Source organism: Podarcis gaigeae, assembly GCF_964106915.1.
Source record: "Podarcis gaigeae genome assembly, chromosome: 5".
NCBI lineage: Eukaryota > Metazoa > Chordata > Lepidosauria > Squamata > Lacertidae > Podarcis > Podarcis gaigeae.
This window is the reverse complement of record NC_139681.1, coordinates 1,890,632-1,909,807: the sequence shown is the minus strand read 5'-3', so window position 1 is coordinate 1,909,807 and position 19,176 is coordinate 1,890,632. Positions and strand designations below refer to the sequence as shown.

The 19,176-nt window shown below is 43.9% G+C and overlaps 1 protein-coding gene across 2 annotated transcripts in view; it reads left to right on the top strand.

Moving 5' to 3' along the window:
• Positions 1–19,176, top strand: part of BORCS5 (BLOC-1 related complex subunit 5) — a 43,649-nt gene that overhangs the window by 2,575 nt on the left and 21,898 nt on the right. For both annotated transcript variants that reach the window (XM_083738984.1, XM_083738983.1), the window contains one exon: positions 16,586–16,743. In XM_083738984.1, coding sequence (XP_083595110.1) covers positions 16,586–16,743 — 158 coding nt within the window. The remainder of the gene's footprint in view (positions 1–16,585; positions 16,744–19,176) is intronic.

Genomic DNA, 19,176 nt, shown 5'->3' with positions numbered 1-19,176 from the left:
ATGGCAGTTTTCCAGTTTTCTCCATGCCAAAGACCGGGATTTGCTTTTTGAAAACGGTGTGGAAGTAATTTTAAAATCTGAGTCCATGGGTCTCTTGACCAGCTACCTTCTTTCTGTGGGGCACAGGAGACCAGTTATGTCACCCCTTGCCTACAGAGCTGGCAGCCTATCAACCCTTTTTGAACACCCTCCATGGTGGAGTGTTCCCTCAGCCTCCTCTTCCCTCTTCTTGGAAGTCCTCCGGGCAGCTACAGCTGCTGCTTCTGGCCTCTGAGTCCCCGTCCCCACCCCGCCCCAAAGACAGGTGCCTCCTCACACTGCCCCACAGGGGCCAGGGAAAAGGATGCCCCCAGCCTTAGTGGCCCAATGGAGACTGGCCAAAGGTGAATGTGAGGCCAGCACTTTACCTAGGAAGCCAGCAGGGGCAGCAGAAGGTACTGCCAGGCCTGCATGGCGTAAAGGCTCCCCTTCAGCTCCCAGGCAGGCTTTGCACACAGCAGGCAAAAGAAAGGCCAGCGCAGCGCTTGCCTGCCTGCCTGCCCAGCCTCCCACTTGTCTGTCCATTCCCAACAGCAAGGGCTGGCGGGCTGGGCTCCCTCACCCCCTTGCTTGCTTACTCCAAGGCCACCTCAGCTCCTGGCAGCCAGCACCCCATGGTCCAGGGCTGCTGCAACAAACAGCCACACAAGCCTTTGGGAGGCAGACATGCGAGAGGGCATCACAGGAGGGATGGAAGGAGAGAGGGACAGAGGCCAGTGTTGCCCGCGGCACCCCTGACCAGCATTCAAGGCACCCCAAGGGTGCCATTGGCGCACTGGTTGAAAACCACTGTTTTAGGCAATCTATATATACTGACATCTGGTGCCTGTTGGGAAACACTTCAGCCAGTGTACCTTGTTTATTTATTTTGCTTATTCACCAAAATTTATATACTACTTGTAATAAAACTTCTAAGTATTTTACAAAAAATTGTGAGACATTTTGATTTGGGAATCTGCATTATTGTTATGTTATTGAAACACTAAGATGTGAGTGAGTTTATTTTGTATTTTACTAACAGTCGGAATAGGATGAGTATATAATAGGAATATTCTATTGTGCATGGAATATACAACATAAATGGTAGAAGCATAATTGGAAACACAGCATTTATTAAATGTTCACAAAAACTAGAGCTCGGGGAAAAGTGCACAGCTGTTTTCTCTGCAAACTGTTCAGGAGGCCAGGCTTCCAACCTGGGCTGGTTCTGGTAACCAGCTCTTGCTTCCAATAGGCAATGCCTCCACAGAGGCAGGTAAGTTTCTTCCTTTTTGTACCTGCTACCCAGTGAGACAGTTTTGGAGGGGAGAAGTGGCAGGCGTCATGTTGGAGAAAAGGAGGGATATGCAATCAATCAATCAATCAATCAATCAATCAATCCTGGACTAAGTCAGTGGTTTGACTCTGTACAAAACTCCTTCATATGACCTTTGCATCATTGTGTCTGGCGGCAAGAACAGGAGTCCAATGCAAGTTTAAGACTCCATTAAACTAAAAATAATTTGTGTGGAAGTAAGCACAGTTGAGCATTTTTCCTTTATTGTTGCACATTTGTTGTTTTTTTCTTCATCTGCTCTCTTGCTGCATTACCAAGCAGAGACATTTTCCTCTTGCTTCTGAGGAATCTTCCTTCTCAGTCAGTGGTAAGTTAGAGTAAGCCCTGACAGGAACACTCTCTCTCTCTCTCTCTCTCTCTCTCTCTCTCTCTCTCTCTTTCTCTCCCCCCCCCCCCCCCCGGATCTCCACCCCTGAGTCTTTCAGTTACCTAACAGTGATCACATTTGGCAAAGAGCCACACTATTATTTTAATTGCATCAGGGTTTTTTTTTTAAAAAAGAGGCCTGTAAAACTGCATGGTCTACTTTTGCCCTAAGTTACTGTAAAGACTAGGCCCAAAGTGAGATTCATATACCCAGGCTGCAGGAATGTTGTGAAGTGCCCCAACCAGTTCACCGCTGCAGCTCATAACATCAACCTGTGAGTTGACGTTGTTTTCTGGGATGCCTGGTCTGATATTGTTGATCTTTTCAATTTGCCAATTGCAGTGCAGCCCACAGGTGGCACTCTTCACTGCCTCTGGTGCCTTGCAGGGCTCCCAAGAGCAGCAGATGTTCAGAGCTCAGTAAAAGAATTTTATTTGCTAGGGACTCAGGGAGTTTGCAGCAGAATAGCAATCTGCAAGCTCTAGAGGGAGGATTGAGTGAAGCCCTTTCTGTGTTAAACCCTCATGAAAAATTGGTTTTGTAATCATTTCTAAAACGAAGTGGAAATGAGGGAGAGGCTTGGAATGTGGCAGAAAAGCCCATGGCCCCAGATTCAGTCCCCAGTTCATAGTGTTGGGGAGCAGGGCTCAGAAAGAGCTCCCCCAGGACTGGTCAAACTGGACAAATGCCCAGACAACGGGACATGTTTACTTTATTTATTTTAAGAAATGTCTAGCCTACCCTTCCTTAGAATAATCCAGGGGTGGAGGTAGTGGTTGGAGTGTCAGTCTAGGACCGGGGAGAGGTTTTTTTTTGTTGCTGAGCTCCCTGGGCATATCAGCGCCACTTTCCGTGGTGTTAAGTACCACCTGTAGGTGAGTTTCAGAGTAAGTTCCCTTTTGGCTGATATGGAGATTAGATAGAATCATTATTTGCATCAGCCACTAGCCATAACAATAAAATAAAATAAAATGTACTGAAGATAGAGGTAAAAACTTAACTATAGAAAATACATTTTGGGGTTTACATCAATAATCAAATAATAGATCTTATTCTAATTGCCCCACTAAAAACCTTGCAGTTTTTGCTATCACCTGATCATCTTCATCTGCTAAAAGAATGGTTGAGCGATGACCCGACATGGACAATAGTAGAGGGGTAAGAACCTGATATGGACTTAAAGGGAGGTTTAGACCACATTCTAGTCCATTTGGTGGGGTTAATTTCATAGCCAATGTCATGCTCCCATTGTTCTTCGATTGCAGCAAGGGGGGTTGTGGGATTCTGGAGCAGTATTTTGTACATTGTGGATGCCATCCCTTTGCCATGTCCCTCTGCTGTCAGGAGAAGGTTTTCAAGGTGGTCCAGGGCCTAGTGGCTGCTGATTTTACTGCTGGATTGTTTAAGAAAGCGTATAGTTGACAATGTGTTAGCCAAGGTATTTGGGTGTCCCCTAGTTTGTCTTGTATTTCTTGTGTTGGTATGGGTTTGTTGTTTTTGTAGAAGTCTTTTAGGCAGTGCAGGCCTTCGGCTTGCCAGGTGTTTATCTGGAGGTTTTGTGCTGCGTGTTGGAATAGTGGGTGTTAGGCCAGGGGGTTAGTGGGGATGGGAATAGTTTGCCTACTTTTCACTTCCTGTTCAGTGAACCTGTTCAGTATTAAGGGGATTTTCTTTAGTTTGTTTTGGAGAAATGGGTGTGCTGTTGTGGAGATGTTTTCAACGGTGTCTCTCTCCAAGACCCGTCCAAGACTCGTTTTCTAGAATATACGGGATTATGTGGTATACTTGGTTGCCAATGTAACATAATTCTGTGTTGGGGATTCCCTATCCTCCTTCTGAGGAGGGGAGGTGCAGGTATTTAGGGCTTATTCTTGGCTCTTTGTGTGATAAAATAAATGAGTGTAGTTTTTTCTGCCACTTCTGGAGTTGGTTGGAGGAATCCAGATTGGGAGGATTTGGAATCAATAGGTTAGCTTTGAGAGAGTGATCATTTTGATCATGGCTATTTTGTCTGAGAAGGTGAAGTTGGCACTGTTCCATTTCCTCAAGTAACTGTTGATTTGTCGCCACAGGGGCTTGTAATTGTGGAGGTATAATTTGTTGAGGTTTCTGGTTATTTGAACCCCTGTGTACCAGAATTTGGTGCAGCAAAGTTTTATCTTTGTGATGTTGGTGAATTCCTTTTGGGTATGCGGGGGTGTGTGTGTGTGTGTGTGTGTGTGTGTGTTTAAGCACATAGCCTCAGTTTTTGCAAAGTTTACTTGCAGGCCCGACACCATTGTGGATGTGTTGAGTTGCTGTGTTTATGGGGTCTGGTGTCGTGACCATCAGGTTGACCTGCGACCCTAGTTTATAGGTTTTGCCTTTTATTTCCACACCCTTGATATCTGGGGCTGCTCAGAGTCGGATTGCAAGGGGTTCCAGGGCCAGGATGAATAGGAAGGGAGACAGTGGGCATCCTTGTCTTGTGCCTCTTTGGATTGCTATGGTATTGGAGTCCATATTGTTAATTCTGCATTTTGCTGAGGTTGGGGCCAAATGTCATGTTAGTTAATACTGCTAATAGATATTTCAATTCTAAGCAATCAAAGGCTTTAAAGATGTCTAGGGACCTGGGGGGCCACTAGGGGGCGCATCGGAAGATGGCTGACAATAACATCTCTCCGACCCACACGAGGTAATTTGGAGGCTATGATGGGAGTAATTAGCCTCCCTACCCCCCAGGATGGTGGGGGGGCGACTGCCTTGCCTGCTGTGCCCTATACCACCCCCGAATTTGTGGGGATGGGGGCACTAGGCACAAAGCCCTCCTGTGGGATTCTGTGGGCTCCTGGACGCTGTCCCTGATCCGCGCCACTAGCTGCAAGAACTTCAAAAGAAACAATTTGGATGAAGGAATGCACATATTTCAAGGAAGAAGGGGGAGTAAAGACTGCTAACAGAAGAGATCTCTGATAAAACAAGAAGAGTCGAAGGAGCAAGTATAAATCACGAGAAGATACGCCAAGACTCGGCATGGCAAATGACTGATGGGGGAGGGGGAAAAAACCTTTCCTTTCTTTCCTTATGTGATTAAACAAGAATCCCCTCCCCTCATGAGTCAGAAATGTCGTTTTAAGGACTTAAGCTGTGGATTTAAGGCTGTGTGGAGATAAACTTTCGAACCAAAGCATGTTTTAAGAAGAGTGTGAATTCTCCGTGAATTTGTGCTTCCTCTCCTATTTTGAGGGTAGCTTCTACTGGCCCGTGGTCTGTGGTTTTAATGTTACCAGTGTTTGTTGTTTCTACCAGGGGGAGCAGGCCTTGTGTGAGCAGAATGGGGTCCAGTCTGGACACTGTGCCGTGGAGTCCAGACTGGAATGTGTGGCTGGTGTCTCCTGGGTTCTTTTCTCCCCAGATGTCATGAGACAACCAAAGGCAGAGCTTAATCATAATCAGGATAAAAATACACACCACATGTTCCTAGAAGCTTGAGTAGATGGAGCCACTTAATCAAGTAGTAATAATCCATTGACTTTATAAAAGGTGTGTCTGGCACACAAATTGCTGCTAGGGAAAAGCAGTCTTATAAAACCTCAAAAGGCAAGTTAAAAAAAATCTATGAAAACCTCTAGTTCAAAGGATTATTAACAAAGCTATAAAAAATGCAGCCATACCAACCTCAGAAGTTTAAAGCTGCAACACTGTTTTCAGGGCGTGTACCAAGCCAAGTGAATCTCGATCATTTGCCAGATACATACATTGCATTTCTGTAGTTTCCTAGAGATTTTGTGAATCCTAAATATTTCCAATCACAGCTTCCATTTTCTTATATATGATTTGATTCTGCATCTTAAAGAATGGGTCAATTAAAAGAAACCAACCAACCCATAAGCCCCTAATCTGTATAGATACATGGGGGGGGGGGGTAGCAGTTAATAGCATGTTGTCAGTTCCTAATCTTTCTCTTCTGTTCCTCCATTGATGACATTCCTAATTGAAAAACATTTTGAATTGTTGGGGTCCCTTGCCATAGGGCATTGCACCGTTGAATATTGGCTTCCATGCAGAGGCCACAATGCAAAGGCTCTAATGGCAATGAAACAGTGCAGTTTGAAATGGGCTGATAGTGGGAGCACTCAGATAACATTTCCAGACCTGCCACACAGCATGATGGCCTGGCCTGGGATAGCTCAGGCAATATAGCAGTAGAGCTCGGTCGTGGGTTTGAGCCCCACATTGGGTCAAAGATTCCTTCATTGCAGGGGTTTGGACTAGATGACCTTTGTGGTTCCTTCCAATTCTATGGTTCTGTGAGGTGACATTGTGAGGGAATGAAGGGATAGATGAAGACAGTGCCAAATTGATGTTGCAAAACTTAAATTGCTTCCTCTGATTCAGATTAACTTCCTCCTCTCCCAGGACTCTTGTTAGCTGCAAAGGGGGCAAAAAACAAGATAAAGCAGCTCTTGTGTTAGAAACTTAAGAGTGTAACAACTTGTACAAGATGTGAAAAGATGCTGGCTTTTTGGTGTGCTGCTGAAGTCAAAACGTATCTGTTGTGTATTGAGTCAAAGGATTTTATATCTGTTGCTATCAAAGGGTTAAAGGGTAGCAGAAACGCACTAATCACTGAGCAGCTGGAGGTCATTAGGCTTCCAGGAACATGAGTTTGTATAAATAGTCTCCTGTGTGTTTGTTCTTCCCTTTTCTCCCCCTTTTTGGGCGTGTTTGCTGAGATGTGTGGTTCTTCGCCAGGGTTGTTTTTTGTTTTGTAAATAAACCTTATCTTTGAGTTACAAACCGCATGCTCCAAGACTCCTCTTTGAAAAGATACTGCCTCTCCTGCCCTTCTTCAACTGCTGTGCGAAATACTCTGCTGTAGTGGGACTTGTGACGATGGAAGCGCACTGGGCATTTACATTAAACTAATTAAAGTTTAATGGGACAGGTTATGGGTGTTTGTACGTCAAGAAGGAGCTAAGGAGTGCAGTTCAGAGTGATTTATGCAAGGACTGGAGCGAAGTCAGAAGCGGTTGCCGACAACGAAAGCCTTCAAAGCAGCTTGAGTCCTGCAACGTGCCTAGAAAAGTTTTAAACAGGCACTGCGCAGTTTGTACTCGCTGGAAGACGTCTTGTTCTTCAAGGAGCCACCTCAGCAGCTGGGAGACGGTCTACAGGTGTGTGAGTATCGTTCCTAAGCCCCAGGGAGGATGGCAGAGTCCCAGGAAAGTTTTACTGTCCCGTTTACGCGACTCAATGGAAAAAATTGGCAAGATTGGAAGGCTAGAGTAAGGGTTTGGTTGCAAGCAAAAGAGTTGTGGAGTTGTACTGAAGCACCGCCTTTACAGGCAGCTGCAGACGCGTCTGCAGAAGACAAAGCAACAGCAGCAGCTTCACAGAAACGTGACAGGAAAGCCCAAGGTCTACTAGTTTTGGCAGTGGGACCAGAGCAAATGCCTTACGTTTCTGAGTTAAAGAACACGCATGAGGTCTGGACGGTTCTGCAGCGGCTAAATTCCAGAAACACTGCGGGGGCCAAGATCCATGCTACAAGATGTTTGTTTGATTTACGTCTCCAACCGGGAGCGTGTGTAAAAGAACATATTGCCAAAATGGTGTCTGCCTTTAATCAACTAAGACAGCTGGGCATTCCTTTCTCTATGGAGCAGCAGTCATACATATTGTTGTCTTCTCTTGATAAAAGCTATGAGACTCTAGCTCTAACTTTGGAAGCTATGCCTTCAACTGAATTAACCCTTGAATACATTTCATCTCGGCTTGCAGATGAACAGGATAAGAGGCAAAGAGAAAGAGGTTTGTCTTTAAAGGGGAGTTATGCTGTGCCTAAGAGTGTTGATGCTGAGTTTGAGCACACAGTAAATGCTTTTGCAGCTAGACACTGTCTTCACTGTGGTTCCCCTTCCCATCTAATTAGGAATTGTCCACGTGAACCTGGTCAAGACAGCACCAAGGCCGTTACCCCTAGTTACCAGACAAGGAGTTCCAGGGGACGTCGAAGAAGAGGAGGTCATGGCTACTCCCACAGCACACAGCACATGGCTTCAGCAATGGCGTTGATGCAAGGGCGTGGCCAAGGCAGCAATCTACGCTGGTTGATCGACAGTGGTGCATCTCACCACCTGGTGGCGCCATCTAGTGTCCGTTTGCAGAATTGCAGACATTTGCAAACCCTTAAAGTTGTGACAATGGCAGATTCAACTAAACATTCCTTAGAGACCGTAGGCACAGTGTTCTTGAAATGTTTGCAAACAGAAATTGATGCCTACGTGCTAAAGGGATTGAAGGGGTGTATTTTGTCTGTGTCAGAACTTGATAGAAATGGGTTTAAAACTGTGTTTGAAAATGGGGTTTGCACTATTTCAAAGAATAACGTATCTCTTTTGCAGGTGGAATGCAGAGATGGGTTATATTATTTTGAGACAAGTCCAGATGAAGTTGAACAGGTTCATGCTGGTTGTGTGAACACGCCTACCCATAATTCTTGTGTCCATTTATGGCACCGCCGTCTGGGACATATTAATTTTCAGTATGTTAAAATGCAACCTGAATTATCAGAAGGGTGCAAAATGAATAAATGTACTAAGTATTTGGATTGTACTGCATGCAAAAGGGTGAAGGTTCATAGATGCAGCTATCCCAGTTCAGATAGGAAATCTGACAAAGTATTCCAACTTGTGCATATGGACCTATGTGGCCCAATGCCTGTTGCTAGCATGGGAGGTTCGAGGTATGCACTGTGTCTCTCGGATGACAAAACAAAGGTTACATGGTTTTTTCCTCTCAAAACAAAAGCAGATACTGCAGAAACAGTTAAAAATTGGGTTCATGCAGTGGAACTTGAATTCGGTACTAGAGTACTTGCTTTTCAGACAGACAGAGGGTCAGAATTTACCGGGTCTGTGTTGCAGAATTTCTTTAAGAAAAAGGGAATTAAGCATCGTCTGTCTACACCTTATTCCCCCCAAGAAGGAGGCGTGGCCGAACGTAAAAACAGGGTTCTGCAAGAGTTGGCAAACTCTATGTTGTTTGATGCTAAACTCCCTCAAAGTTACTGGGCGGAAGCCTGGCAGGTGGCTACTCATATTCTGAACCGAGTATATAATTCTGTAATTGGCACTACCCCTTATTTTGCTTTATATGGGAAGAAGCCCAAAATTAATTACTTTCGGGTGTTTGGATGTCCAGCCTATGTACTTATCCCAAAAGCGTTAAGGAAAAAGGGAGGTCCAAGGGCTAGGAAACTCATCTTTTGTGGGTACGAACCACACGCCAAATCTTGGAGGTTCGTGAACCCAAATGGGGATACTACAAGAGTGGTCCTCAGTAGGAGCGCTGAATTTTGTGAGCAGTCTGGATGGACTCACTTACACGGTAACCCTGACATTTTGAGAGATGATTTAGGCATTTATGCTGAGAATGAAAGTCCAGAGAGTAGTGAGCCAGAAGAGGATGGTGCACATGGTTCAGATGCAGATTCTGACCAGGCACAAGGTCCTTCTCCTAAGGTAGAAAAGCCAAAATCTAGGGGTGTTCCAACATCGCCAGTCAGTAGGCCTAGCAGACAGCAAAAGAGAAGCAGGTCGCCTGCAACACCAAGCCCAAGGGAGGTATCTAAACGGAGGTCTTTATCCCTAGAGGCACATCCAGGTATAAAGTCTGAGACAGATTCTGACAGCCAACGGTCAGAGGGGGCACAAGAGGAACAATTGCGCAGGTCAAATCGTGCCACAAAGGGCAAGCCGCCAGAGCGGTTTAAGGTAACAAGTGTATACGTAAATATGGCACAGTGTGAGCCAGATAGCTATATGGATGTACAACAGCTTCCAAGCTCAGAAGCCGCAAAGTGGCAGGAAGCAATGGAAAAAGAGATGTCTTCAATGAAGTCTCTCGGTGTGTTTACAAGTACAGAGCTTCCGAAAGGGCAACAAGCTGTAGGTTGTCGATGGGTATATCGTTTAAAGCCCACAACTACTGAGGAGTTGCAATATAAAGCCCGACTAGTTGCAAAAGGGTTTTCGCAGCGCAAAGGTGTTCACTATTCTCAAATCTATGCCCCAACTTCAAGATCGGAGTCACTAAGAATGCTTTTAGCCTCTTCAGCTAAGAAGGGAAATAAGCTGTTTCATTTTGATGTCAATGTGGCTTATTTAAATGCAGACTTACAGGAGGAAGTCTATATGACACCACCACCGGGTTTTGAAGGAGACAAGCCAAACCAGGTCTGGCGCCTACACAAATCCATTTATGGGTTGAAACAGTCCGCCCGTAATTGGAATTCCTGTTTAAACGATGCTCTAGAGAGCATGGGGTTCAGAAAGAGCGCAGCAGATGCGTGTCTTTATCTAAAAGGCTCGGGATGTGAACAAGAAGCAGTTTTGATATTCGTTGACGATTTATTATACAGTGGAAAGGATGATAAACTTGCACAACAATTTGCCACAAAGCTTGGAGAAAGGTTTCAGATAAAATCACTAGGCAATGTATCTGTTTATCTAGGAGTTAAAATTCAGCAAGATGAAAATGGGAACTATTGGCTCAGCCAAGAAGCTAAGATCCAGCAGTTGCTGGAAAGGTTTAAAATAGACAACTGTGCTGGTGTTAAAACCCCAATGGAGTTAAGTTACACAAAGGATGCTCAAGCCGAGCAACAGGCAGAGTTCAGTAATCCTGGGGTTTACCAGTCAGCGATAGGCAGTCTACTCCACATTGCACAGTGGACTCGGCCCGATATAACATATGCTGTCAACATGCTGTGTAGACAAGCTGAAAAACCATCAATGCATGCTTGGCAAGGAGTAAAAAGAGTTTTAAGGTATCTCCAAACTACCAAAAGGTTTCGCTTAAAACTATCAGCAGAGGGCAGCACACAACTTGAATGTTGGGCCGACAGCAGTTGGGCAGATGCTGGACCAGATAGAAAATCAGTGTCAGGAATGGCGATAAAATTTGGAAATGCACTAATTGGTTGGAGATCAAGAAAGCAGTCACTTATAGCTTTAAGTTCAACTGAATCTGAGTTTAATGCATTATCAGATATATGTAGAGAACTGGAATTTTATAAGCAACTGGTACAAGAATTGTTTGGAGAATGTTCCCTACCTATCAGAGTGTGGGAAGACAACCAACCTTGTATTAAACTAGCTAAATCAGGTCAATTCAAGGCCCACACAAAACACTTGGATATCCGTTATCAAAATGTATGCCAAAGTGTAAAACAAGGTTTAATTGAACTAAAGTATTGTCCAAGCCAAGAAAATCTCGCAGACGGTTTTACGAAAGCTTTGGGTCCGCAATCTCATAAATGTTTCTGTTCAGGTTTAAATTTGAATTAAGGTTGGTGCAGCTCAGTGTTACGAGCGAGAGGGGGTGTTGCTATCAAAGGGTTAAAGGGTAGCAGAAACGCTCTAATCACTGAGCAGCTGGAGGTCATTAGGCTTCCAGGAACATGAGTTTGTATAAATAGTCTCCTGTGTGTTTGTTCTTCCCTTTTCTCCCTCTTTTTGGGCGTGTTTGCTGAGATGTGTGGTTCTTCGCCAGGGTTGTTTTTTGTTTTGTAAATAAACCTTATCTTTGAGTTACAAACCGCATGCTCCAAGACTCCTCTTTGAAAAGATACTGCCTCTCCTGCCCTTCTTCAACTGCTGTGCGAAATACTCTGCTGTAGTGGGACTTGTGACGATGGAAGCGCACTGGGCATTTACATTAAACTAATTAAAGTTTAATGGGACAATATCTGTATTACTATTGTCTGTATTGCATTAGGGTAAAGTAACTGCCTTTTGGTTCCAGAGGGTACAGCTACTATTGGTTCATTTAAGCTGCTGTATTTGGATCCTCTGTCTTATTGGTTTCCTCCAAAAGGCAGGACTGTGATTGCCTGAGATTGTTCCCTCCAAAATGTATCCTTTCTAGCTTGTTCCCTGTCCCTATAAATGTAGCTCTCCCCTCCTCAAGTCTCAGTCTTGTTTGCTTTAATAAAGAAGTGTTACTAGAGAACTGTCTCCAGCATATTATGTCAAGAGAGCTGAAATCACAAACCCCACGTCACAACAGTATCCCTCTTGGTCTTAGTTTCAGACTTCTGAGGGTTGAAGCCAGCCTGATTCTGAAGAAATGTCACTTTGCCCTCTGAGGCTTATGCATTGTATATATTGAAATTCTGCTCATTCTCCTTAGGCCAGTAATGTTCCTGCCTTAGCAGAATGCACAGAGAGAGAGAGAGAGTGCTGATGGAGAAAGTTTTTCTCAGTATTTCTGTTGTGATCATTAAACCCCAGAGCTGCACACCCTCACCCATCTGCCTGCGTCTCTGCCCTAAATAAGCATTCATTTGGACAGTTTTCCTGCAAGAAAGATTTAAATTCTTCTGCAGCAGGTGATATTGCCTTTCATTTCACCAAAATTTTAGTTTACTCGTTAAGTGTGGCATTGTAGGAGTATTTTGCTACCTATACAATAAAAATTGAGACATTTCGCTAAAAGTTGCTGCACAATTTTTCATGTGCCTGCAAGGCATAATGGCATTCAAAAATACCTTGATATGATCATGACGGTAATACCCCTCTTAGGGTAATTTTCTTTTGCATCCAGCAAGTCTAATCCTGATGGATCTACATAGTCAGAGAACTTGTACGTGTCCAGAATTGTTACCTGACAAGCAGTGTGTGTAGCCGGGTTCTGTTGTAGCAATGGAAGACCAAGATGCACAACCTCCTCTTACTGTTCCTGTGTTTTCATCTGCTGGCAAGGCTGTGTCTGAACTGTACAACCTCAGCCTGCAGCTGTGGCCCCACACAGTTCAGTGCTCTCCGTGCAAAAAGAGAAAGAATCCTTGCAAATAGAAAGCTAGCTCAAACCATTCTGCCCCTCCCCCCCATCTAGAGTTCTGTGGAGGATATTTTTTTATGAAAGAACATTCAGTCATATGAACAGTCAGAGGTGGTACAGCCCAGACACAGATTTACCAAGTTAGTGACAAACTACTAAATCAGTTTCGTAGTGTGCTGGGAATATGGTCATAATTATGATGAGCCTTAAATGTTCTGCCTCTAGTCAAATTTTCAGGTATTTATTTTAGGCTTGTTGCTATTTAAATGTGCAAATGAATAGTGACCAGTTCCTTTGCTGTGTTGTCTTGTAGGGACTTCATAACTCTTATTTTGCACTTGCATAAAATGATTTGGTTTGTGTCAGATGGCTGTTGCGGTTGCTCAAGAGTAACCAGGCAGGACTCCGGCCTGTCTTTTACAGGCTTTATTTTGGTGCAAACTATTTACAGTGAAGAGCATCATAAGTTCATGTCTGGCGCAGTCACTAGCAGAATCCGGGAGTGGTCTGTTTTTGTACCTCCCCCAACATAAAAGTTTCGTTACTCCCAGCCGTTTCCGCCCCTCCCTGCGCCTCAGACTACTGCGCATGACGGGCGATGGCAAGGGCATGTTTCCCTCCTCTCCAGCTTGCTCAGGAGCGGTGTTACGGCTCCCACTAGCATCCTCTGGTCCTTGCACCTCTTCCCCCCTGGAGGTGGGGCTTTCCTCCTCGCTGAAGAGGAACTGCTTTGCAAGATTTTCGGAGGCTCCCTGTGACACAACTGCCCTTCTGTCTCTCGCCTCTGAGCCGATGGCAGTTCCCTGACAGTTTGACTCTTGTAAAAATGTTGTTCATAGGGAGGGTGATTTATTTCATAGTTTTAATCTTGGGTGTAATCCTGTATTGCATTTTTGACCATCTCTTGCTTCAGTATTGCACATTCCTTATGCAAAAAGACTCAAAAGTCACACTTGCTGTTGGGGGGTGGGGCGAGGGGGGAACGACTCCTAATTCCTGACAAAAGGGGTCTCCTAAAGACTGGTGCAGGGACCTGAAAGTGTCACGTCTTTATTTTTAATGCTTCTTCCAGTATAATGACTTGCATGAGCAAACCAAGTCAAGAATAATGAAAAAGAAGCAGCAAATGTAGCAGCAACAAGGTGCCAATAACCTTGAGACTTTGAAACTTTGCAAATGTTTGCTTGAGTGAAATTCTCCAGTGTATCACCAAATAAGAATGAGCTGAGGTCACTCTTGGCAAGAGCAGGACTCTTTTCCCCCTGCACAAACAGCATAACATGAGAAGAGGGAGTGGGTGAAGGAAGGGGGCAGGAAAAGGAATCAAGGAGAACTGGATAACATTGCAGACATAATTTTTGTTTGAACATACTATATACAATCTGAAGAAAGTCAAATACAGAGTATACAGTCAAAGCAACATAACAGAAAACTAAAATATTTTCTTAAAGATTTCAAAATAAAACATTACAAAGGAGGTCAACTACAGAATACATATTTAACATAGTGGGGCTGGTGAGTCTGGGCCTCGCCCCCTAGGCCAGGTGGAAAGGACCTTGCAGGGAGCGGCCTTCATGCCTCACAGCCGGCCCACGTTCCTAGCTGCAGATCAGGCACCTGGTGGCACAGGTTTTTATTTTCTTTAAGCTTCCAGTGCCATTGACCCACATGCCCTCTAGATATGTATAGATTTCCCTGTGCAAATTATTTTAACTGGTATTGCCAAAGTTGCTGTCATGTTAATGGTTTATGTGGTCTAAAGGGCACATAGCAAATGCACTTTGTAGTGCCTTGTCTTTTGTTAAAATGTGTGCTTTGCCATGAAAGGCATTTAAATCTTGTACAGTACTAAGGGGACAGATGCATACGATTCCCAGGGAGTTTTGCCCCTTGAATTAAATTTTGCATGCACAGTTTCACATTTGCCCCCACAGCCGTTTTGTGAGTAAAGGTAAAGTACAAATTAGACTCCCCCCAAAGAGCCCCCCCCCCCGTGTTTCTCTGGAAGAGATGGCGGAGTGCTTCCTGACTGCACTCCGTGGGCAATTCTGCACCCACCCCTTTTATGTGGAGTTGGGGAAGAATTGCTTGATCGCAGGAAGGGAAGATTCAGTGTAGGCAATTAGGCTAGAGAAATACAGTATGTGATGTAGTGACACAGCAGGCACCCTCTTCTGTGGGTGGGCCCACAAGAAGCTTTTTAAATATGTAATTTAATTTATGTGGCACCAGCACTTCTCTTAACAGCACACTGGATTGGGAATAAATAGTCTAAACTACCTCGCTCTTTATTTAGAAACTGAATAGCCAGAGGTGCTGTGTGTGAGAGAGTAAAACAGCTTTATGACTATTGAATGTGGGGAAGGGGAGGGGAAATAGAATATGATTGTTAGCAGACCTTCTGCATGGCTTTTCCTTTTTATAATTCAGCCACCCATGTTGTCTCTGCCTCCCAGAATATGATTGCAAATAGACACTTGGAAAAGCTGAGAATACGTTGCTATTTTAAAAAACGAATAAAGCAAGGAAATAGTGTTACTGTTCTCCTGTTAATGTAAGAGGCAACAATTTCAACAATTTTTTCTAGCAGCATGAGTAGAGTATGCGTGCAAATGACGTGGGGTGATGTCCTGGGGTTTGCTCCTAAAGCCAAAATCTTGTAGTCAAAGCCCATTGGGTTCAATGACGGGTGGGATTGCCAAAGCCTTTTTTTTTTTAAACTCCACCCTCTTTTGCTTCCCCCCTTTTGTACATTTTTTGCCATATGTGTATAGCTGAATGCACACAAGTTAAATGTGCATCAGTTGTGGGCTTACTGTATTCCTTATGGAAGATTTTTACATGCATGATGAGTAATTACTACCTAAGTGCCAGTTACAGATAGGTAGCCGTGTTGGTCTGCCATAGTCAAAACAAAAAAATTTCCTTCCAGTAGCACCTTAAAGACCAACTAAGTCAGTTCTTGGTATGAGCTTTCATGTGCATGCACACTTCTTCAGATACCTGGTCTTTACTGGAAGGAATTTTTTTTTGTTTTACCTAAGTGCCAGTCACTAGTTTCCAGAGAGTTCTGCCCAAAGCAATACAGTTATACCTCGAGTTGAAGTAGCTTCGGGATAAGTATTTTCGGGTTGTATGCTGCGGTGACCCGGAAGTAACGGAGCACGTTACTTCCGGGTTTTGCCGTTCGCGCATGCACAGACGGTCAAAATGATGTCACGCGCATGCGCGGAAGCAGGTGAATCGCGACCCACACGGACGTGGGTTGCGTTCGCTTCTGGATGCGAACGGGGCTCCAGAGGTACCACTGTATACAACATGTAGCCTGACAAAACACAGTAAAACACAATAAAGAAATAAATGCTGCAAACAGGCAAGAACGCCACCCCAGCAGAAATGGTCTGGTTTCTTTGGAGTCACAATAATAGTTTGCTACACACAGAGTGGCCCTTCATGCCCTGGCTGGAAGGAAAGAAAGGAAGGAAAAGGGAGTTAGATAAAATCATTGTGGTGATTCGGAGGTGTTTAGTCCATCAGGTCATTTTTTCAATACCATGCCCCCACCTCCCGGTCAGTCAGCTGACATCACTCTGATGGGTGGGGGACATCAGCTGATGGGCGGAGGGTAGAGTTCGATTTTGTGTAAGCTGCATATACAGTATCAGGTTTACTCAAGTTCCCATTGCAGGCAGGTTTCCCACATCTAACGCAGTGCAAACGCCTTTCTGATCAAAATGAAGAGTTCCCCCCCTCCATTTTAGCAGTGTCTTGCTGCCTGCAAGGTGCTTTGAAGGCCTTTGTATCCTACATGATAGGTCACCAGTAAGCTGTTGAGCTGCTTCTGGATTTGTCTTTGTGTAACATGGTAAATGGCACTAATAACAGGCTGATTACAACTGGGGATTTATGTGGAGATGCTGTTACATGCGTTTTGTTTTTGATCACACCAATCCCTTTGCTAGTTCTGCTGTTAGCCATTTTAGTAAATTCCTTTGCTGTCAATTTTCTTCTAGGTCTTCTCAGTGGGCAGACAGCTCCTACCAACATAAAACTGGAGAAACTGGATTCTCAGCAAGTTCTACAGCTCTGCCTGCGATACCAAGACCACCTTCACCAATGCGCAGAAGCGGTTGCCTTTGACCAGAATGCTTTAGTCAAACGGATCAAAGAGGTATGGAATATGCTGGGGTTGGAGAAGCAAGGGGGGTTCTGTGAAGCCATCTTCAACAGCTCTTGCCCTTTTGAGGCAAGAAAAGCCCTTCAGCTTTCCCACTTTATTCCCCCCACCTCTCATTTGTAACATGACTGGAGAAAACTGCTCTATAATTATGTCTCTCTGGGGGAGAGAACAGTAGTTTAAAGCAGGTTAAAGTCCTATTTACACTAGTTGTGTCGGACCAAAGTGGTGGTGTTATAAGGCCTTGCTCTTCTCCACCCCTCTTCCCACCAACATCCCCTCTAAGCTGCTTCTGTCACAGCTTTCCTCAGTTCCAGCCACACAAAGGTCCATCTGCCTCTTCAGCCATGGAAGCCCCTCTTACCAGCTTTATTGAGGGAACCCCTTTATGGAGAGGAGGAATCCTCAGTCCAGGCTGTCATATGCGTTTTGGTCATCACTTTTGTTTTGATATTTTGCTTGGTTTAATGTATTTTTATTACACTTCATTGCATTGTAAATTACATCACGGAGACTTTATTTTTGTAGTAAAAAGTAATATACAAGTTAGATAAATCAAAGCAAGCTGCACTTTCCATTCTTCAGCTGCAGTCCTACTTTCTTCGTGTATCATCTGTTTTAGATTATAAACTCCTGTAAATACTGACCAATTTCTTGATTGTGTACATCTCCTAGCTGTTGTAGATGCTTGATAGTTGGCATTAATATTGCATTTGAGCAAATATGTGGAGAAAATCATTGACCAGTGAATGTTGTTATCACTTAGATTGTTAGATCATTGGCTTGTATTACACAATTCAACATACTCTGTTCTAAACAGGTAATAATTGTGCAAATGTCACGATCAGTGTTTCTGCCCAACTTCCTTTTGCAAACTAGATTGTACCACTGTCTCTTTTCTCTCTTATTTTTCTCCCTTTCTTAAAATAAGCAATGAACATAACATGCTATTTTTATTGGGTGGTTGCTTAATCTTTACTTACTTTCCATACAGGGCAGCCAAGATTCATAGTTAGCATGACTCAGAACTCAGAACTTCCATATGGCTAGATGAACAATAATGTGATTCACTGCATTTATTGAATGCCTGCAATCATTTCATGCTGTGTTGAATCCCAGTTCAGATGTGAACCATTTTTATTTTTTAAAAGTATTTTGGTCAACACATAATCTGAAGCCAACTAATTACACAAGGTGTGAATGTATCTGCAGATGCTGATGACTCAGATTACTTCGATATCCAGCAATTTCTTTAATTGCCAACTTGAAGAAACTGTGCTAATTCAAATAAAGCCTGTAAACCTTCCTGAAACTAGATTCCTCTTTCTGTCATTCTCTGATGGTGACTGCTCTTGCTTTTAGTTTGAGTGGAGAACTAACAGGGAAGTCTAACTGCCAACAGAGGGAAACAAAACAGCTTGTACGGTGGCACCTCAGGTTAAGTACTTAATTCGTTCCGGAGGTCCGTTCTTAACCTGAACCTGTTCTTAACCTGAAGCACCACTTTAGCTAATGGGGACTCCTGCTGCTGCCGCCACGCCACCGTCGCATGATTAGGAAGTCTGTTCTGCACAATGGTTTCGGAGGAAGTTACCCATTACATACCACACGAATGCCGTATCTTAGTGTCCTTTAGGTACTTGTTGAAGACTTTTCTCTATCAGCAAGTCTTATAAGTGAATATTGGTATCCACGTTCATATCTGCATTGGATTTGAAATTGATTTTATATATGGTAATAATTTTTGGTGGTTTTTTTGAATAGTTTTGTATGTAATTGGGTTTTTGTTTTTAAAATTGTTTTATTTATGTTAAATGCTTTTGAGTTATCTCATAGGAAGTGATTCATGAATGAAATAATAATGTTTATTTTTTAACAACAGCAGCCTTCACGCCAGATTCCCCCAAGCATTCATGCTGCTGGCTTATTCCCTGAAAACAGAGAAGTAGTTTAGACATGCCTTGAGGAAGTGTGGTAACAGAATTTCAGACAGGAAGAGAGCTCTCTACATGGGACTGCCTGTACTGGCTATCTGAACTGGAGGCCAGTGCCGTGCAGAGAGGCATTTGTCACATAATGTGTCTGTTTTCAGCGCCTGTCCTACACAGCAGTAACTAAGGCCTAGTGAGAATGGATGAGAAAGCAGGGGCTCTCCTGATGATGCTAATGGTGAATGACCCTTCCATTCTCGTATGGTGCCCAGTTGTTGTATGTAAGTCACTGGAGCTGTAGACCCTGTAAGTAAACACCAGCCAAATTCAGTAGTAAAGAATGAGAGATTGGCACTGTGCCACTTCCCAGAAACAGAGTTACTATTTAGCCTCCAAAGAATAGAGCGGGATGTTATTTGTGGCATAACTTTTTTAAAAATTGGAGTTGACTTTCCATTACCTCAGAAGCTTATACAAACCAGAAAATAAATGCTCT